Source organism: Rhinoraja longicauda, chromosome 28 (genome assembly GCF_053455715.1).
Source record: "Rhinoraja longicauda isolate Sanriku21f chromosome 28, sRhiLon1.1, whole genome shotgun sequence".
Taxonomy (NCBI): Eukaryota; Metazoa; Chordata; class Chondrichthyes; order Rajiformes; family Arhynchobatidae; genus Rhinoraja; species Rhinoraja longicauda.
In genome coordinates, this window is record NC_135980.1 from 20253805 (window position 1) to 20272709 (window position 18905).

Below are 18905 nucleotides of genomic sequence, written 5' to 3' on the forward strand. Positions count from 1 at the left end.
ACCTGTGGACGATGCTCTTCTGTTGCGTTATTTCTTTACCTGGGGTCAAAGCTTTGCTGTTGCATTTTGCTCTTCCAGGAAATAATGCCCTTCTGCTGCACGTTTGCATTACCTGGGGGGCAATTCTTGCTGTACGTGAGGACGATGTATTTGTGCTGCCTTTTGGCATTATTTGGGGGCCGATGCTCTGCTGTTGCGTCTTTGTATTACCTGGGACGAAGCTTTGTGGTTTTACTTTGCTTTGCTGTACCTGGGGTCGATGTCTGCCTGTTACACCTGGGAACGAGGCCCTTCCGCTGCTTTTTATTCTTGCTTTACCTGGGGCCGTTGCCTTTCTGCTGCGTCTATATATATATTTTGTTTTTGCATTACCTGGGGCGATGCTTTGCAGTTGCATTTCTTGCTTCACCCGCGTTCCTGCAGCGGGTCGACTACAATTCCCGGCGTGCACGGCGGCGGAGCGCCTGCGCGGTGAGGCGGCGGTCGGGACCGGAGCCAGAGGGCGGGAGCGCGGCCGGAGGGGCCCGGGGTAAGTGAGCGGCGTGAGGCGGGCAGGAGAGAGAGAGAGCCGGGCCCGGTCAGCCCGGGGGAAGTGGGCGGGCGGGAGAGAGGGAGGGTTGGCCCCACAGTCCGGGCGGTGGAGGGAGGGAGGGAGGGAGGGAGGGAGGTCGGGTTGTGAGGAGCGGCAGGCCTTGACCCCGCTCCCCGGGGAGAGAGGGAGACGGGGTGGGGGCTGCCCCGGGGCCCAGGAGGCCTAGGCTCGGCCGGGGGGTGGGGTCGGATGCAGAGATACTAGGGGTGCTGGCAGAACCCCGTGAGGGTGAGGAGCAAAGGTACAGTGAGGATGGTCCAGGCAGAACCCCCTGGGGGGGTGGAGGGTCGGATACAGAGCAGGCTCTCAGGGTGAGGGTTGTGCTGACAGAGCCCCCTAAGATAAGGGGGTGGGAACCAGTGATGGCGATGCAGTCAGAGCCCCCCAAGCCAGGATGTGAGGGTGGTACAGATCGAGCTCCCCTCAGGGGTGGGGATTGAAAGGCCAGTGAGGAGATGCAAGCAGAACTCCTGCCACTAAGAAGGGATATACCCACGAAGTGTGATGGTGAATTCTAGTCGGTTGCCTGTGCAACGTGATTCTGTCAGACTGTTGCTAGTCTGTGCGACTGTTTTTGCCAATTTCCACCCCTAAGTGTTTGTGCAGAGGACTTTATTATGGTGACTGGGCTGTGAATGATTTCGCCTTATCCAAGTTGGTGTTAAGTTTCATCAGTTTTATCATAGCAGTAAAGATTCAATAGTGTTTGCAATTTTGCAGCCAAGGACATTTAAGAGACCATTGTATTGAGTTGCATATAGACCAGACAGAGTGAAGGTGCTAGATATTTTCCCCTGAGGAGCATTCGTGAATTTGTTTTGCATTATTTATATATCATTCAGATTACAATGTATGATATAAATGGAGCAGGGCATGTGGCTCCAGAAGCCAAGAAAAGAAAAAAATTAAAACAAGTATCATCTTGTCATTTTATGTTCGGTTGGTGATGCATGTTTTTCAGCTTAGCCAAGTCTGTCCCATCACATAAACTTGATGGATTAGGCAGAATTGAAGCCCACTGTTACATACCTACTTCTGTTGGAATAAATAGAGCAATAGGAGAAACATTGATTGAAAGATACAGCATGGAGACAGGCCATTCGGCCCACCAAGTCTATGTCGACGACCGATCACCTGTTTACACTAGTTCTATGTTATCCCATTTCCTGATCCACTCACTACACACTAGGGGCAATTTACAGAGGCCAATTAACCTATAAACCCACACGTCTTTGGGATGGGGGAGGAAAAAGGAGCACCCGGAGGAAACCAAAATGCTCACAAACTACACAGACAGCACCTGAGGTCGGGATTGAACTGGGGTTTTTAGTGCCATGAGGCAGCAGTTCTACCCACTGTGCAATTGTGGCACAGGGGAATAAGGGGAAATAACGAAAGTGGAATAATGACCATTACCTTGCCGAAAGGAGGAATTGATTATAATTGTTGTCTGAACATATAAGCATAACTTATCTACAACGCTCTGGCAATATTGCAGCAAGGAGATCACAAAGGAAATCGATATGGGTTGTAACTATTATCTGATTATAACTAAAACGTGTAGATCTGAAGAAAGCTTGATTGTTCAGGGAGCAGAAGCTCATGCTGTTGAAGGTCTCAGACATGATTTCACTGCCCACAAGGAATGCAGTCAATGGCAGTCTGCTCCATGAGAGTTCCTCCAATCTTTGAGAATCGTGAGCTCCTCCATCAGATGCTGCCTTGGATAAAGGAGAAATGGAAAAACCAGGAACTGCAGCTGCTGGTTTACAAAAAAACCACAAAATGCTGGGGATCTCAACGGGTCAGGCAACGTCCCTGGAGAACATGGATAGCTTAGTATAGAGATACTGCGCGGTAACAGGCTCTTCAGCCCACCAAGTCCTTGCCGACAAGCGAACCCCGCACACTTGTTCCATCCTGTACACTAGGGACAATTTACAATCTTTGCCGAAGCCAAATAGCTTATAAACCTGTATGTCTTTGGTGTGTGAGAGGAAACCGGAGCACCCGGGGAAAACCCACGAGGTCATGGGGAGAACGTACAAACTCCGGACAGACAGCACCCGTAGTCAGGATTGAACCCGGGTCTCTGACGCTGTAAGGCAGCAACTCTACCACTTCACCACCATGCTGCCCCAAAGGGGGAGGTGATATTTTGGGCAGGGATCCTTCTTCAGACTGAAGGGCGGGGGGGGGGGGGGGTGATGGGGAAAGAAAGCTGGAAGAGCGAAAAGGCAGGACAACATGGCAGGTAATAAGTGAACACAGGTGAGAGGGGGGGGGTGGACAAAGATCAAAGATGTCCAAAATGTCACCTATCCATGGTCTCCAGGAATGCAGCCTGACTCGCTGAGTTACTCCAGCACTTTGTGTCTTTTAAAGTGGAAATGTCAGCTTTTTTAGATAGAAAACTATAGTTGTTTCAGTTATGCAACAGTAAACGAAGAGAGGTTGCAAATATATGAAACCACAGTCTGTAAGAAACCTGGTGCATGCAAGTTAGTGGTTCACTTGAGCTAGACAGGCAGTGACAATATTGTTCCTTGCATTTTCTAAGTACATGACCATAATCATATTGAAAGGAGATAAGCGTGTGATTAGATCTGTAACCTATTTTTGATCGCGGGCATTGTTTTTCCTTGGCTTCACTCTGCTATCACACGTATTGTTAGCACATGTTGTACTTGGAAGTGTCTTTGTTGCTTACAGGGGGGATTGTCCAGTGTGGCCAAATGCTATGACGTACAAAAGTTATTGATTGGCTTTGTGACCTCTTTGCTGCAATATTGTGGGAACGTTGCAACAAGTTGAAGATCATTTCTGTTTATATGATCAGGCTAAAATCCAAGTTCAGTGTTTTCTCAGTGTTGGTTTGTTTGGACAGTGGAGTGTCCATGTCCTTCGAATCCACGGCCAGCAGAACAAAGAGCAGCATAGATTGGAAACAAAATAGTGACATCTGTCCACCTTATACTGCTTTGATTGACAAGTAAGCACGAGACAGGTATACTGGCCCCTCTGTAAATACAAGGAACTGCAAGTGCTGATTTACAAATAAAAACCACAGTGCTGGAGTAACTCCGAGGGTCAGGGAGCATGTCAGAAGGGCATGGGTAGGTGACAATTTGTGTCAAGACCCTTCTTCAGACTGAAGAAAAGTTGGGAATGAGAATTGAGGAGCGGACAAAGCCTGGTGGGGACATGTGAAGGGAGTTTTTAATTGACAGAAGAGGGGATGAAGGCCAGAGATGAAAAGGAGACAAAAGGCTGTAAGATAAGGAGAGAAGTTGTCAGGTAAAGCCTTATATGCATTGGAGATAATGTGTTAATACAAAGCAATTATAACACCTAATATCTTATTTATTTAATAAAACTTGTATTTCATATATAAATCTTTGGATTGTTAACTCTTAACTTTGTTGCAAATATTGCAGTTATTAATTTATTGATTTAAAAAATTATATTTATCTCTGTGCATTGTGTGTACATGCTTGTTAAGATTCCACAAGGAAGGATTTCATTGTACCATTGTTGGTACAGATGACAATTAAACACACTTGTCTCTCGTGACTTGAGATGCATTACATTTTATCATTATTTTCAAACATCTGCAGTTTGGGTTTGAATTTTTCATTAATCATTCCAGCTTGCCTTCCTTCCATCATTCTATTCAACTTTCCCATCCATTCTATTAGTAGCTGATGTGGATGCAAACCCCAGTAGTTATGAGTTACATTATTAACTTTCAGGACATTTCTGTAAAAATCAGTCAAATCAGGCTGTTCATTTCCAGATTTCCAGACGGTGACCTGTCTGGCTGAGTATTTCCAGCATGATCTATTTTGGTTTAGACTTGCAGCATTTATTAATTGAAAGATACAGCTTGCAAAAACAGCCTCATCAAGTCCACATCTGCAATCGATCACCCGTTTCTCACTAGTTCTATGTTGCCCCACTTTCTCATCCACTCCGTACACATTAGGGGCAATTTATAGAGGCCAATTAACCTACAAACCCATGCGTTTTTGGGATGCAGGAATAAACCAGAGCACCCAGAGGAATTGCTGTCATCTGGAGTATGTGTAAACTCCACACAGACAGCACACAAGGTCAGGGTCGAATCCAGATCTCTGGTACTGTGAGGCACCAGCTCTACTAACCCTAAAGCATCTGCAGTTCTTTTTTTTTCCAAAGCCAATTCTATCTCTTAAGGTGAGGACCAACTTTATAGAATCTTTATATACTAAAATGTTTTCCTTCATCTTGTTTGCATGTACAGAAGCACTCTTTCCTCTTAATTCATTGAATACATTTGTAACTAATCTGCATATCTTGCCCAGACAATTTAGTAGCTTTCACTTCTTTAGTTCTTGACTCAGCTGCTGATTTTATATATTCTGTCCATTTATTTACTTAATCTACAATATAGTGATTAGACTCTCCGAAATATTTGATTAAATCTAAAACGCACTGGGTCATGAAAGGACCTTTATAAATGCTAGTTTTCCTAATCTGTTGTATAACTCTAGTTTAAAATTAGCATTGGATGTTTCAATGGAAACATAAAGTCAAACAGTGCAGAAACAGGCCCTTCAGCCCAACTCGTCCATGCTGACCAAGATGCCCCAACTAAGCTAGTTCCATTTGGCACATATTCCACTAAACATTTCCTATCCGTGTATATGTTGTTATACCTGTTTCAACTACCTCCTCTGGCATCTTGCTCCATGCACCTCCCCAACCTCTGTGTGAAATATTTACCATCCATGTTCATGCTAAAGCCCTCCCCTTTCACCCCAAACCCATGCCCTCCAGTTCTCTACTCCCCCACCCTTGCATTCACCCTATCCTCTCATGATTTTATACATCTCTATAAGATCAGCCTCCTGGCTCCAAGGAATGAAGTCCCAGCCTGTCCAACATTTCACCATAGATCAGGCCCTCGAGTCCTGGCGACATCTGTGTAAATCTTTTCTGCACTCTACAAGGGACAGACACAAGGAACTGCAAATGCTAGAATCTTGTGTAGAACAAGCAAGTACTGGGTAGGTCAGGCTGCATCTCGAGAGGACATGGATAGGCAATGTTCTGGATCAGGACTCTTCAGACTTGAGTATTACAGCATTGCAGGGGAAGTGCAATTTGTGATAGAAATACTGTCTTTGGATACGGATCTACTATCATGACATTTATTGGAAGGAACAGCTGAGCAGTAAATATGACCCAAGTATGTAGCCATTTCACTATTGTATTCATTTTTAAACCTAGAAATGTTTAGGCTTGCGTTGGAGTTTGTAAAATATTTATATAGCTTGAGTGCAGTGATGTTCATTCCCCCCCCCCCCCCCCCCCCCCCCCACCTCGCATATCTGTTGAAGTATCTTCTTGCAGTAGCCTCCATCTTCAACCACTGACTGCTATGTTGTAACCACAAAGAATAAAACAAAGCATCAGTATTGTTGAATAGGAAATGCGGCCTTGGACCCAGTTCCCTCACGGCCGATAGTTAGTGAAATACAACAAAATTAACTGTACACCGATTGGAAATTTGCTGTGTAGCCTATAAATTGAAATGGGACGTGTGGGGAAATCCCCAGATCTTTCTTTAATCACAAGATATTTCTCAGTATTTTGTCCACCCCACCCCGAGATATCAGTGACCGTATGCCTCAGTTTTTATTTCCAAACATTATTTATTTAATATACACACGGTCTCTGTTGTCAGACTTCTGAACAGTGCTCCCATAAGCAAGGGTGTAGTCTCAATCCTTCAACCTACTTATTACGGGCATTGGGCTTTTTATCTGCAACAGTAATACTACGATGCTGGAAACTATATTGAGAGAGGGAAAGTTTAATGGAGATGTGCGGGGTACACGTGACAATACCGTGCCGAATAGCATTCCCGGTACACGTGACAAAAAAACAATGCCGTATAGCATTCCACCCATCTAAGAGCATTGGCATCATCAGCATGCAAACTTTCTGGATCGCCTGTGGTTTAATGTACATAGTTTGCACTTGATTCACCTGCCAATTGAATAGCACTGTGCACAGAGCACGTGAGCGTCGCTTGGATCCATTAATTGCCCAGATGGCTCCCAAGTTGGAGGCATTTGGAAGATTTCAGTATTGGAGTTCCACCTCCCCAGTTGTACGGCAGGGTTTTGTATCTACTTTTTTTACAAGCTGACCAAAATGAAATGATTGGAGATATAGGGAACTGCAGATGCTGGTTTACAAAAAAGTCAAAGTGCTGGAGTAACTCAGTGGGTCAGGCAGCATCTCTGGAAAACATGAGTGGGTGACGTTTCAGTTCGGGGCCCTTGTTCATATTGATCAGACTTGAAAAGGATCCCGACCTGAAACATCACCTACCTGTCCATGTTCCCCAGAGATGCTGCCCGACCTGCTGAGTTACTCCAGCACTGTGTGTCTTTAAATGAAATGATTGGTTACTTCTAACAAATTTTTGTAAATCTTCGGGGAAACTCTGGTCAGTTATTTGAATGGGTTTCTTGCTCGTAGTTGGGTATTTCACACAATCAATGAACCAAAATGCAATGAGGAAATGCCCCTCCCAAGGAGTTCCCCTGAACTTGTTGCTGGATTTCCCCTTGTTTTTATTCACATGGTACATTCCATTGTAATTATTTAAGAAAATCTGAACGTTATAAATAAAGGAACTAGAAAAAACGTTCTCTATCTTTGGCCAGTTGTGTGGTGTATGGGCAGTTTGCTAGTTCCTTGTTCATTTATTTTTATTTTAAAACTGAAAATATGTGTAAAGTTGTGCCTTCTGTAAGGCAATAAGCAATGATCAGTTATTTTCAAGTTAAAACCATTTGTTGACAGACTCCAGCAATGGTGAATGAGATTTCTTTACGTAGAAAGGTAGGTGAATGCTATGTTTTTTGTATCTAAAAAAAGTCACAGCTTGTTTGGTGAACAAAGGAACTGCAGATGCTGGTTTACACCGAAGATAGGCACATAATGCTGGAGTAACTCAGTGGATCAGGCAACATCTCTGAAGAAGGGGAATTGGTGACGCTCCAGGTCGAGACGCTTCTTCAAACTTAGAGGCATGGGAGAGGGAAACTAGTGGTATGGAAAGGTACAAATAACAAATGAAAGAAAGGTATGAAAAGAACAAATCAAAGCAAGCAAAGAAGATCAAGGAAAGGTAGAGCCCACAAACACAGCATTGTTGGCTATGGAAAATGTGCTAACTAGTAGATGCAAACAGTGTAACTAACCTGGACAACTAGGGTGGGGGAGGGATGGAGAGAGGGGGAATGTAAGGATTACTTTAAATTAGAGAAATCAATATTCATACTGCTAGGTTGCAAGCTGCCCAAGCGAAATATAAGCTGCTGTTTCGCCAATTTGCGTTTGACCTCAATCTGACAGTGGAGGAGGCCCAGGACAGAAATGTCAGTATGGGAGGGGGAGTTAAGTGTTTGACAACCAGGAGATCTCTTAGGCCAAGATGGACTGAGCGGAGGTGTTCAGCTAAACGATCGCGCAGTCTGCACTTGGTCTGGCCAATATATAGGAGTCCACATTGGAACAGCGGATGCAGTAGATGAGGTTGGAGGAGGTGCAAGTGAATCACGGCTGCACTGGAAAGGACTGTCGGGATTCCTGGATGGGGGTCGAGGGAGGATGTGTGAATCTGCGATTGCAGGGGAAAGTACCTGTGGAGGGGGTGGTTTGGGTGGGAAGGGATGAGAAAACCAAGAAGCTGCAGAGGGAGCGGTTTCTGTACAAAACGGAAAGTGAAAGCTTATTTGGTGTTAGCTAATAACCTAGATGTACCAGCAAAAACTAAATATTCTCAGCCAGAGAGGCTAGATGGGGGATGTTAATAAAATCACCGAAAAGCCTACAGTGGAATTTGGCGTTCAAATGTTGTGATTCTCATCACAATGTAAGGTATGCTTTTAACGTGTTTAAAATTGTTTTTAAGGTTAATGCACAGAAAGTGAAAGAATCAAAATGCATGCAAATTGCTGTTTAATGAATCACTTTCATGAAACTCCCTTCAGTAAAAGAATATTGCAGGAATCTGCCACCAGAAAGGCCCTTAAAATAACTGCTTCAGCATATTTGGACATTCATCATTAATATTTACTTAGTGTACGTTATTGCTCTGTACCTAAAAGGACATTTTAGTTATATAGCAAGATAGTTTAGAAATAATGAGGATATACTTACCAATAAATGCTAGATTCTCTTAGAGAGTCAAGGGTATTTAATTGTCATATGTACTGACATTGGAAAAATGAAATTCTTACTTGCAGCAACAATGCAATACACACAAATATATAATAATTGTTTAACATAATTAAATTACTAACCGTAATACTATGCAAAAACAGCTGTCCTCTGTGCAACTAAAGACAGTCCATTGAAGTTCATAGTTGCTGAGGTGATGTTGTACAGTGTTCAAGAAACTGGTTGTCGCTGGGCTGAAGCTGTTCTAGAACCTGGTGATCATGGTTTTCAGACTCCTGTACCTTATTCCAGATGGTAGGAGTGAAATGAGAGCGTGGCCAGGGTGATGTGGGTCTTTGATAATAGAGGCTGCATTTTTAAGGCAGAACCGGCTATATATCCTATTTTGATGGAGAGGCAGTCAGTGGTTAATCAGTGTCGACTATTCTCCATAGCCTCGTTTGTCCCTGGGTTTTTTTGTGTAACAATGTACGTGTACCTCACGTTGTATGCATGTTTAAGTTATGTCTTTTTAATTTATTCATTTAAATAAAATAACGAGCTTGTTCCCTTAATAACAAAACTTGATTTACTGCTGGTATTTTCATAATTACGGGCTCAAATTTATTGCTGACAATGTAGTCGTGTTTTAATTCGTGAGCTTTTGGATTACGCGCCTGGACGTGACCGGGACGTGGAGGCCGAGGCCTGTGCCTGGCGCTGGGCCTTCCCTCGGCTCCTCCATTCCCCTCCTCTCCCCGACCGGCTCAGTGCCTTCCCCACGCCGCCCAGAGTCCAGCGGCTCAGCAACAGTGGGAGAACCACCGGCGTCTACCACTGAACATCCCCGCACCGGGACGGGACAGTACTCTTTCCCTCCCCCACCTACAACCCCTGCTCCACCAATGGCGGCCGCCCGGGTCGGGAGGCAAGTTGCTCCTGGGAGGGTGGGGGGCGAAGGAGGGGGGAGAGGAGAGGAGGGTGGGGAAGGAAGGAAGTGGGGGAGGGGGGAGGAGAGAGGAGAGGGGGGGAGTGGGGGAGGAGAGGGTGCTGCACCAATGCAGGAAAGGCAACCCTAGGGGGGGGAGAGGAAGGGAGGAGGGAGCGGGGAGTATGGGAGGAGAGGGTGCTGCACCAATGGTTTGCGCCCAATGGGTCCACTTGGTCTAGTTATAATTATTTTTACGTTAATCATTTCTTAAGATGATGCTCCGTGACACTCAATGACACATGGAATGGTCATATCCAAGTCTTTTGTGCTAACTTGTTCTTGACGCAGAGGGAATATCATAACGCCAGAGACGTAAGATCCTGACCTCGGGGCCGGCGTGTATGGAGTTTACATGTTCTCCGTGCGAGTGGATGCCCTCTGCGTGCCCCTGCTTCCTCCCCATCCCAAAGACGTTAAAAGTCAACTGGCCTCTGTAAATTGCCCCTTAGTGTATAGGGGGGAGTGGATGACCAAGTGGGATAACATAGCACTAGTGTGAACGGGTGATCGATGGTCGTTGTGGACTTGGTGGGCTACAGGATCTGTTTGCGTGCTGTACCTTTCAATTCAATTCAAATAGAAGTGAAGGGGAAAGGATACTTATCTGAGGGGTGACGTTTTCACACAAAGGGTGGTGGGTGTATGGAACAAGCTGCCAGAGGAGGTAGTTGAGGCTGGGACTAACCCAACGTTTAAGAAACAGTTAGACAGGTACATGGATAGGACAAGTTTGGAGGGATAAGGACCAAATGCAGGCAGGTGGAACTAGTGTAGCTGGAACATGCTGGCCAGTGTGGGCAAGCTGGGCTGAAGGGCCTGTTTCCACACTGTCTCACTCTTTGACTCTATGTATGAACCAGTTTCTTATTTGGACCAGGTTTTAAATGTCTGTAAGTAATTGGCACAGTTCAGGGAAAAGTTGGAAAGAATTGCTCTTGTATTGCAGTTAGTCCATGCCAAAAAATGTTATGGCATATTTAAATTAAATCTTTTGGTTCTTTAATGTTGCCTCAGAGACAACGTTTGCATTTTTCCTGTAATGGGTTTAACATTTGAACCATCATTTGATTTTGAGATTCTTTGTACTTCATTATTTAAATATGGCAAAGATAGGGAATTAAAATGTACGTCTTTTATTTCTGTGTTGCTGGCTTATTTGATGTTCGAGTAAAAGAAAGGAATATTCTATTCACATGAGCAAACTCGCTGTGGGTGATTTCTTTAAAATGCAGAAACTCAAGTTAGAGCACGAAGCTTTTGGAGCGGAGTGTCTGCCTGTATAAACAAGAAAGCCTAAACAGAGCAAGTCCAGGAAAGAAAACCAAGGAAATGTTTAAATCGCATATTCCAGATCACAGAGATTTAATCTCTCGAGAGCACCTGTGGAAGTGTGCTACCTCAGGGCTCTGACTGACAAATTGCTGCTTTTTTTATCCTTTCAAAACTGCATGACAAATGAATTCAAAGAGTCATTGACACACGAAGCAAAGCATCGGTTTCCCAACTAAACCAATAATTTCTCTAGAGCCAAAGTGCAGGTTACAGGATTAGCATAATCATATGCCTGAGGCCCCACACACCACTCGCACTGTAGGCGTATCAATGCCTTGCTTGCTGAACTCCAACCCAGAATAACTCAAATTAAACAGGGGAAACAGAAGAGAGATAAAATACTAAAATAATAAGGTTCATTGTAGGAATATATTTCATCAAGTCATCAGCTTGTACCTGTCAAGTGCAGGTTAGTAATGTTTTGAAAAGTACAAAAGAAACTCTTCCCTTTGATAGGGAAATGTTTTCCAGATGACTGCTCTTATTCAATTTAAGTTGAAAAGGAAACGAATAGTAATATACATAACTTCATTTAGGAGAAATTCTGCCGCTAATTGCTTCAGCGGTGTTGCAAATTGCAACATGAGCGATAACTGCATAATTCTAAATTCTTTCTTAAAGTCCACGGCTGGAACAAATGTGATCTACAAATAACAGCGTACAAATATAATATGGTAGTTGAGTATTATGTGACGTAAGTTTTGTTTTCTGTTTTTCACAGAATTGTTGAGTAGGAAGAACTTTGTCGGGTGTGCAAGCAAAGTTAGTTGCTTCAAACGTCCCCCTTTGCTTTGGCGAATTATCAGTTCTGCATTTTGCAGACTGTGTCAGTGAGCGTTCAATATGGCCGTGGCCTTGAAACAAGTGTTCAATATGGACAAGACGTTCCGCCCCAAGCGCAAGTTTGAGCCGGGCACACAGAGGTTTGAACTGCACAAGCGGGCGCAAGCATCACTGAATGCGGGCCTGGATCTGAAAGTGGCAGTTCAGCTCCCGTACAACGAGGACCTGAATGACTGGGTGGCCGTGCACGTGGTGGATTTCTTCAACCGCATTAATCTGATTTACGGAACGGTTTCTGAGTTCTGCACCGATACCACATGTCCAGTAATGTCAGGTGGACCTCGGTATGAGTACAGATGGCAGGATGAGAATAAATACAGGAAGCCCACCGCACTGTCAGCACCACAGTATATGAGTCTCCTCATGGACTGGATTGAAACCCAAGTCAACAATGAAAACATCTTTCCAACCAATGTCGGTGAGTTGGATAAATTACTTGATTCCTCTTGGTTTGCAATATGTTCTTTGCTTTAGTTTAGTTTAGAGACACAGTGAGGAAACAGGCCCTTTCGCCCATGGAGTCCCCACCGACCAGTGTCCACCCGATACACTAACACTATCATACACGCTGTGGACAATTTTACAATTTATTTTACCAAAGCCAATCAACCTACAAACCTGTACGTCTTTGCAGTGTGGGAGGAAACCGGAGCACCCGGAGAAAACCTAAGTGGTCACGGGGAGAATGTACAAGCTCCCTAAAGACAGCGCCTGTAGTCAGGTGCGAACACGGGTCTCTGGCGCTGTAAGGCCGCAACTCCACCGCTGTGCCGCCATGTTGCCACTTTTTCTAAGAAAACGTCGTGCAGAGATACGGCATAAAAACAGGCCCTTCTGCCCATCAAGCCTATGCTGAGCGCTACCAATTACACTAACCCTATATTGATCCCATTTTATCTACTTGGTGTTTTGTCGTCAACCTCCCTTGATTCTAGCACGAGGGGCAATCTAACGTGCTCAATTAATTCATCAAGCTGCAGGGTGTAGGTGGGAACCAGAGTACCCAGGGGAAACCCATGTGATCACAGGGAGAACATGCAAACTCCACACAGTACTCGGGGTCAGGGTCAAACCCATGTCTCTGGCGCTTTGAGGCAGCGGCTCTACTGACTACAACACTGTGCTACCCGATGTCATTCACATCCAGCCAAGCAACAGGAACAGTAAGAAAAATGTTTATATAGACTCCCTAAATAATGTCTAAAAAATGGCTGCAGATAAACTCTTATCACTTAGTCAAAATTAGTGACTTTATCAAATGTAAGTTAACGCCCGAGAAAAGGAGGAACATCTTTGTTAATAAGTATGCCTGTATTTGGTCAGAATAAATCAACCAGATTTGCATTTTTAGAGGTACAGCTTATAAACTGGCCAACCGAGTCCACGCGGACCATCACTCACCTGGTCACACTAGTTCTATGTTATCCCACTTTCTCGTCCACTCCCTACACACTAGGGGCAATTAACCGAGACCAATTAACCTACAAACTCGCACGTCTTTGGGATGTGGGGGGAAACCGGAGCACCCGGAAGTATTCCATGAGGTCACAGGAAGAACGTGCAAACTCCACACAGACAGCACCCGAGGTCAGGATCGACCCTGGGGCTCTGCCGTTGTGATGCAGAGGCTCGACCAGCTGTGCCACTATGCTGCGCCATATGTAGTCAGTTTTTAAAATTTCATGTGAACTTTATCATTCTTCACACTATTTTCCATGTAAAAATCATGGATAATGCTGGGACTTGCTAAAAGAGCAATAATTGAGTTTTTAACAGCATAGCAGGACATCACCAGTACCTGAAAATCTAATTTTATGTGCGGGCTCCAAGCCAAGAATAAAGTCAGAGATGTAAAATGTCTAGTAAACTAATACCTCGGCCCTCCCTTCAGAAAGATTCCAGTTCCCTTATCTTCTCCACTGCCCTTTCCACATCAGCTCAACCTGAAGCTGTGAAAAATACGACAGAAATGCTTTTTTGTTGCCAAAATCATCTGATGACAGGATGTTTTAAATTTCAGAGAAGTATAATCCAATTATAAGTTGCTGCACTTTGGGAGGTCAAATGTAGGGGAAGTATATTCAGTTAATGACAGGACACTAAACAATGTGGAAGCACGAAGGGATCTTGGGGTCCAAGACCGAAAGCAGCACCATAAGCAGCTAGAGTGGTAAAAGCATTTAGTACGTTTGCCTTCATCGGTTGGGGCATTGAGTATAAGAGGAAGGAAGTCATGATGCAGCTTTGTAGAACTTTGGTTAAACCACATTTGGAACATTGCGTGCAGTTCTGGTCTCCATTTGAGGAAGAACGTGGAGGCTTTAAAGAGGGTGCAGCAGAGGTTTACCAGAATGCTGCCTGGATCAGGGGATTTTAGCTACAAGGAGATGTAGGACAGACTTGGATTGATTTCTCTGGCATGTTGAAAGTTGAGAGGAGACTTGTGACACTAATTATAAAATTCTGAGAGGCATTGCTGGGTGGACAGTAAGAAGCTTTTCCCAGGAGCTTCAGATGTGGAGGAGAGCTGTGTACACTGTAGATGAATATTGAATTGTAGGCAGCATTCAGAGGAGCAAGAAGATTAAAATCCATTTTCCATTTCTCACCAGGAACTCCATTTCCCAGGAACTTCCAGCAAGTTTGCAAGAAGATCCTCTCTCGTCTTTTCCGTGTTTTCGTCCACGTTTACATCCACCACTTTGACCGAATCGGCTTTATGGGAGCAGAAGCCCATGTTAATACTTGTTACAAACATTTTTACTACTTTGTTAAAGAGTTCAACCTTATAGACAGCAAAGAATTAGTACCACTGGTAGGTAACTTTCTAATTAAATTTGCAATAATGGATGCTTTGTAGACTTTCATTTTTTTAATGGGTGGTCTGTTATCTGTTCTATAAAGTTCAAATGCAGCACAATAATAGCTTGACAGGATAGGGGGAAGTGGAGGCTGGTGAATTCTGGGCTATGTGTTGAGAGTGAAATTTAACAATTGATCAGCGTGTACGGTAAATCTCTGAGAACTTGCTATCCCTTGATGCAAAATTCTGATGATTTGACATCTGACTCACCAGGAACCCAGTCCCACACTCCCTACAAACACACCAGAATTTTATCCCATGCTCCCCATAGACACACCGGGTAACCATCCCCATGGTCCCTGTAGACACACCAGGGCCACACTGGCACAACTGGTAGAGCCACTGCCTCACTGTGCCAGAGACCCAGATTCGATCTTGAACTTGGTTACTGTCTGTATGGAGTTTGCACATTCTCTAGATGACCACGTGTGTTTCCTCCAGGTGCTCCAGTCTCCTGCCATGTCTCAACGGCATGCGAGTTTGTGGGTTAATTGGAATCTGTAAATTGTATCACGTATGGAGGGAGTAGTTGCGAAAGTGAGATAACATATAACTAGTGCGAATGGGTGATCAATGGGTGGGATGAAATCGGTGGGCCGAAGGGCCTGTTTCCGTGCTGTATCTCTGAAGTACAACTAAAAGCAGCCCCCATTCATTCGCTGACTGTAGACACACTGGGGCCTGTTCGCACACTGGGGCCTGTTCGCACACTGGGGTCTCGATCTCAAGCTCCCTTCAGACACAGCTGGCTCACTCAAATTTATTTAACAACTGTGTAGCAAATAAGAAAAGGTGTCTTAGTGTGTGCTGGTGTATTAAGAAAAGTCATAGTCGTACAGAATGAAAACAGGCCCTTCAGCCCAGCTTGTCCATGAGAACCAAGATGTCCCATCTAAGCTAGTCCCATTTGTCTGTATTTGGCCCGTATCACTCTAACCTTCACTGTCCATGTTCCTGTCCAAATAATTTTTAAATTAAGAAGGGTCTCGACCCAAAATGTCACCCATTCCTTCTCTCCAGAGATGCTGCCTGTCCCGCTGAATTACTCCAGCATTCTATGTCTATCTTTTAAATGTTGTTATCGTGCTTGCTTCAACTGACAGCTTGTTCCATAAACCCACCACCCTCTGTGTGAAAAAATTGACCTTGTCCCACTGCTGTCTCTTTAATATTGGAGCTGTGGCTGCCTCGGCCTCGCCCAGGAAACTGATTCACTGCATCACTTTGAGATCTTCCGGAGTGGAAATGCGATGTTAGCAGTCATTTCGAGAGGGAGAGAATTTAAATGCAAGGATGTGGTGCTGAGGTTTTATAAGGCACTGGTCAGACCACATTTGGAATATTGTGAGCAGTTTTGGGCTCCATATCTGAGGAAGGATGTGCTGGCGTTATTGGGTTAACATATGAGAAGCGATTGATGGCTCTGGGCCTGTAGTTGCTGGGGTTTAAAAGCATGAGGGGGGGGGACTTCATTGAAACCTACTGAATAATGAAAGGCTCAGAGTGGATACGGGGGTCATTTCCACTAGTGGGAGAATCTATGGCCAGAAGGCACAGCCTCAGAATTAAAGGAAATATCTTTAGAATGGCGATGAGGAGAAATTTCTTTATCCTGTGAGTGGTGAATCTATGGAATTCCTTGCCACAGATGCCTATAGAAGCCAGGTCAATGGGTATTTTTAAAGCGAGATTGATAGGTTCTTGGATTAGTAAGGGCATCAAAAGTTGCGGGCAGAAGTATTAAGTTGTGAGGGAAAAATAAATCAGTCACGACCGAATGGGTAGAACAGACTCAATGAGCCAAATGGCCTAATTCTGCTCCTATGTCTTATGGCCTTATGAAATTAGGAGCTGCAGAGCAATGCAAAGCCTGCTACAAAATGCGTGAGTGCATGCCACCATGCTGAATTGAATCCAGATGTACATGACACTGATGATTCCAGCAGCTGGGGATACAGTTTCCTGCATCAGCCTCCTGTCTTTCTATTGATAGTGACACTCCGCACTTCAGACCTGAATGCTGAAACTCTCTAGCTCCATTTCAAATAGTCCGTTCACTAATTTGTGTGCACTCAGCACATTTGTGGGGCATTCTTCCTATATTCTAACATAACTATATTACCAAGACCAGCCCTGTTTGTTAAATCACTATAATGAAAACAATCTTCCTGAAGAAGTTAAAAGTTACTTTGGTGAAGTTTCATTGTTCAAATGTTTTATTCAGAAAAGGTGATTTTCAGTTGTTTTACACCGAGCCATAGATGCCTCCATGCCATCTATCCAGTTTGTGTATATGTGCGTGCAACATTCCAATATCATTCCAGGGTTCTGTTCTCCTCGTTCTTTTTTTATATCTTCCTTGCTTTTCAACTCTTTTTCCTTCAAAGTTGCAGGTTTTGCCTCAGCATTTCATGCCCCAGCAACGGTCAGCATGAATATCTTACGCAAAACAGTGCTGGAGAAACTCAACTGGTCAGGCAGCATCTGTGGAGGGAGTGGACAAGTGACGTTTCTTCAGACTGATTCATTCCCTGCCCCGATGCTGTCTGACCCACTGAGATCCTCCAGCATTTTGTGTTTTGCTCATGATTCCAGCATTTGCAGTTCCTTGTGTCGTCCTCGAATATCTCGACCATTTCCAACTTCTAATAGTTTTCTTTGTTCCATTTCTTCAACAGAAGGAGATGACCATGAGAATGTGCCATTGAAAAGTGATCATTGATCAACTGCAGAAGAAGCTGTTCCATCTCCATTGTTGTTGAAATGGAATATCTTACCAAAAACAAACTTGAAGGAAAATTCATGGTCCAATTTCAATGTTGAAATGTGAAAGATTAATACATCTAGGTGTGGAATTTTCTCTTGATACCGGAGGCTACAATAATTGTAGAAAATTCTATTGGGCACCAAGGCATCTGCCTAAAACAGTTAATAGCTTACGTTTCATGACCACTGCAAATAACGTGATTCTGCGGCTATAATAGTGCAAAAAAAATGAAGAGAGCATTTTGATGAAAAAATATTATTGCTTTGTATAAAATTCATTGATATTTTATGCATTTCATTGTATATGAAGCATTTTCAAATGTTTCTGATCCATTTGATAAAGCGCTATGAAAGGCAAAATAATGCGAGTACTTTCCATGACCTGTAAAACGAACAGTTCATTTATCTTGTTCACTTGCTCAACAGTTCCAACTGTTTGGCTGAAGTCAAAAGCCTCTGTAGAACAGTTTGCAACATTTCTTGCACATTGAATTCAACAGGAATTTCATATGTATTTCCCACAATGGTACAGTCACACAGTTCTCTCTTGTGGCACAAGTTCTCTGAAAATATATTTTTTCCTGAATGGTGCATAGAATATGTGCATATTTGGTTGTTTCAACTAAAAGAAAACAGTTGGCAGACATTTTTTAAATATTTAAAGAAGAATTATATACTTTTTTACTATATTTCTTTAAATTTTTAGTGTCACTGAACGCTATAATACAGTCTAGTTTTGCAATTCCTGGGGACATCTGTGGTGAAAAATTATTTTTAAAATTTATATCATATTTTTCTTTGTTATATCACTTGCTTTGATTTCCAACTAGCTGAAATTTGTTATTTCTGCTTTTGATTCTGTGGTAGAAATTTCTGCTTCTAAGATTAAAGTGTAATGTTATTGAAACATTTTAACTTCTGTTTTCTCATTCTTGCTGCTTCATGTTTTTTCAACGGTTATTCATCACAACTGTTATGGTTCTTAACCTGGAAAAAATGTTTATTTTGCAGGTTGAACCAGGCACCCAATATTTGTTTCACGATTAATATAGATAAAGAAATTAATAGACAATAGGTGCAGGAGTAGGCCATTCGGCCCTTCGAGCCAGCACCGCCTTCAATGTGATCATGGCTGATCATTCACAATCAGTACCCCGTTCCTGCCTTCTCCCCATATCCCTTGACTCCGCTAACTTTAAGAGCTCTATCTAGCTCTCTCTTGAAAGCATCCAGAGAATTGGCCTCCACTGCATTCTGAGGCAGAGAATTCCTCAGATTTACAACTCTCTGACTGAAAT

At 43.7% G+C, this 18905-nt stretch overlaps 1 protein-coding gene across 3 annotated transcripts; it reads left to right on the forward strand.

Moving 5' to 3' along the window:
* Positions 1-457: 457 nt before the first annotated feature.
* Positions 458-18469, forward strand: mob3a (MOB kinase activator 3A). 3 transcript variants are annotated; one of them, XM_078424328.1, is made up of 4 exons: positions 458-529; positions 11857-12396; positions 14591-14793; positions 17520-18469. In XM_078424328.1, the coding sequence occupies exons 2-4, from the start codon at positions 11979-11981 to the stop codon at positions 17547-17549; spliced, it is 651 nt and encodes a 216-aa protein (XP_078280454.1). In that variant the 5' UTR covers positions 458-529; positions 11857-11978; the 3' UTR covers positions 17550-18469. The 3 variants fall into 3 exon arrangements, with proteins under 3 accessions (XP_078280454.1, XP_078280456.1, XP_078280455.1); XM_078424330.1 differs by lacking the exon at positions 458-529 and adding an exon at positions 7331-7489; XM_078424329.1 differs by lacking the exon at positions 458-529 and adding an exon at positions 11425-11544.
* Positions 18470-18905: the final 436 nt, after the last annotated feature.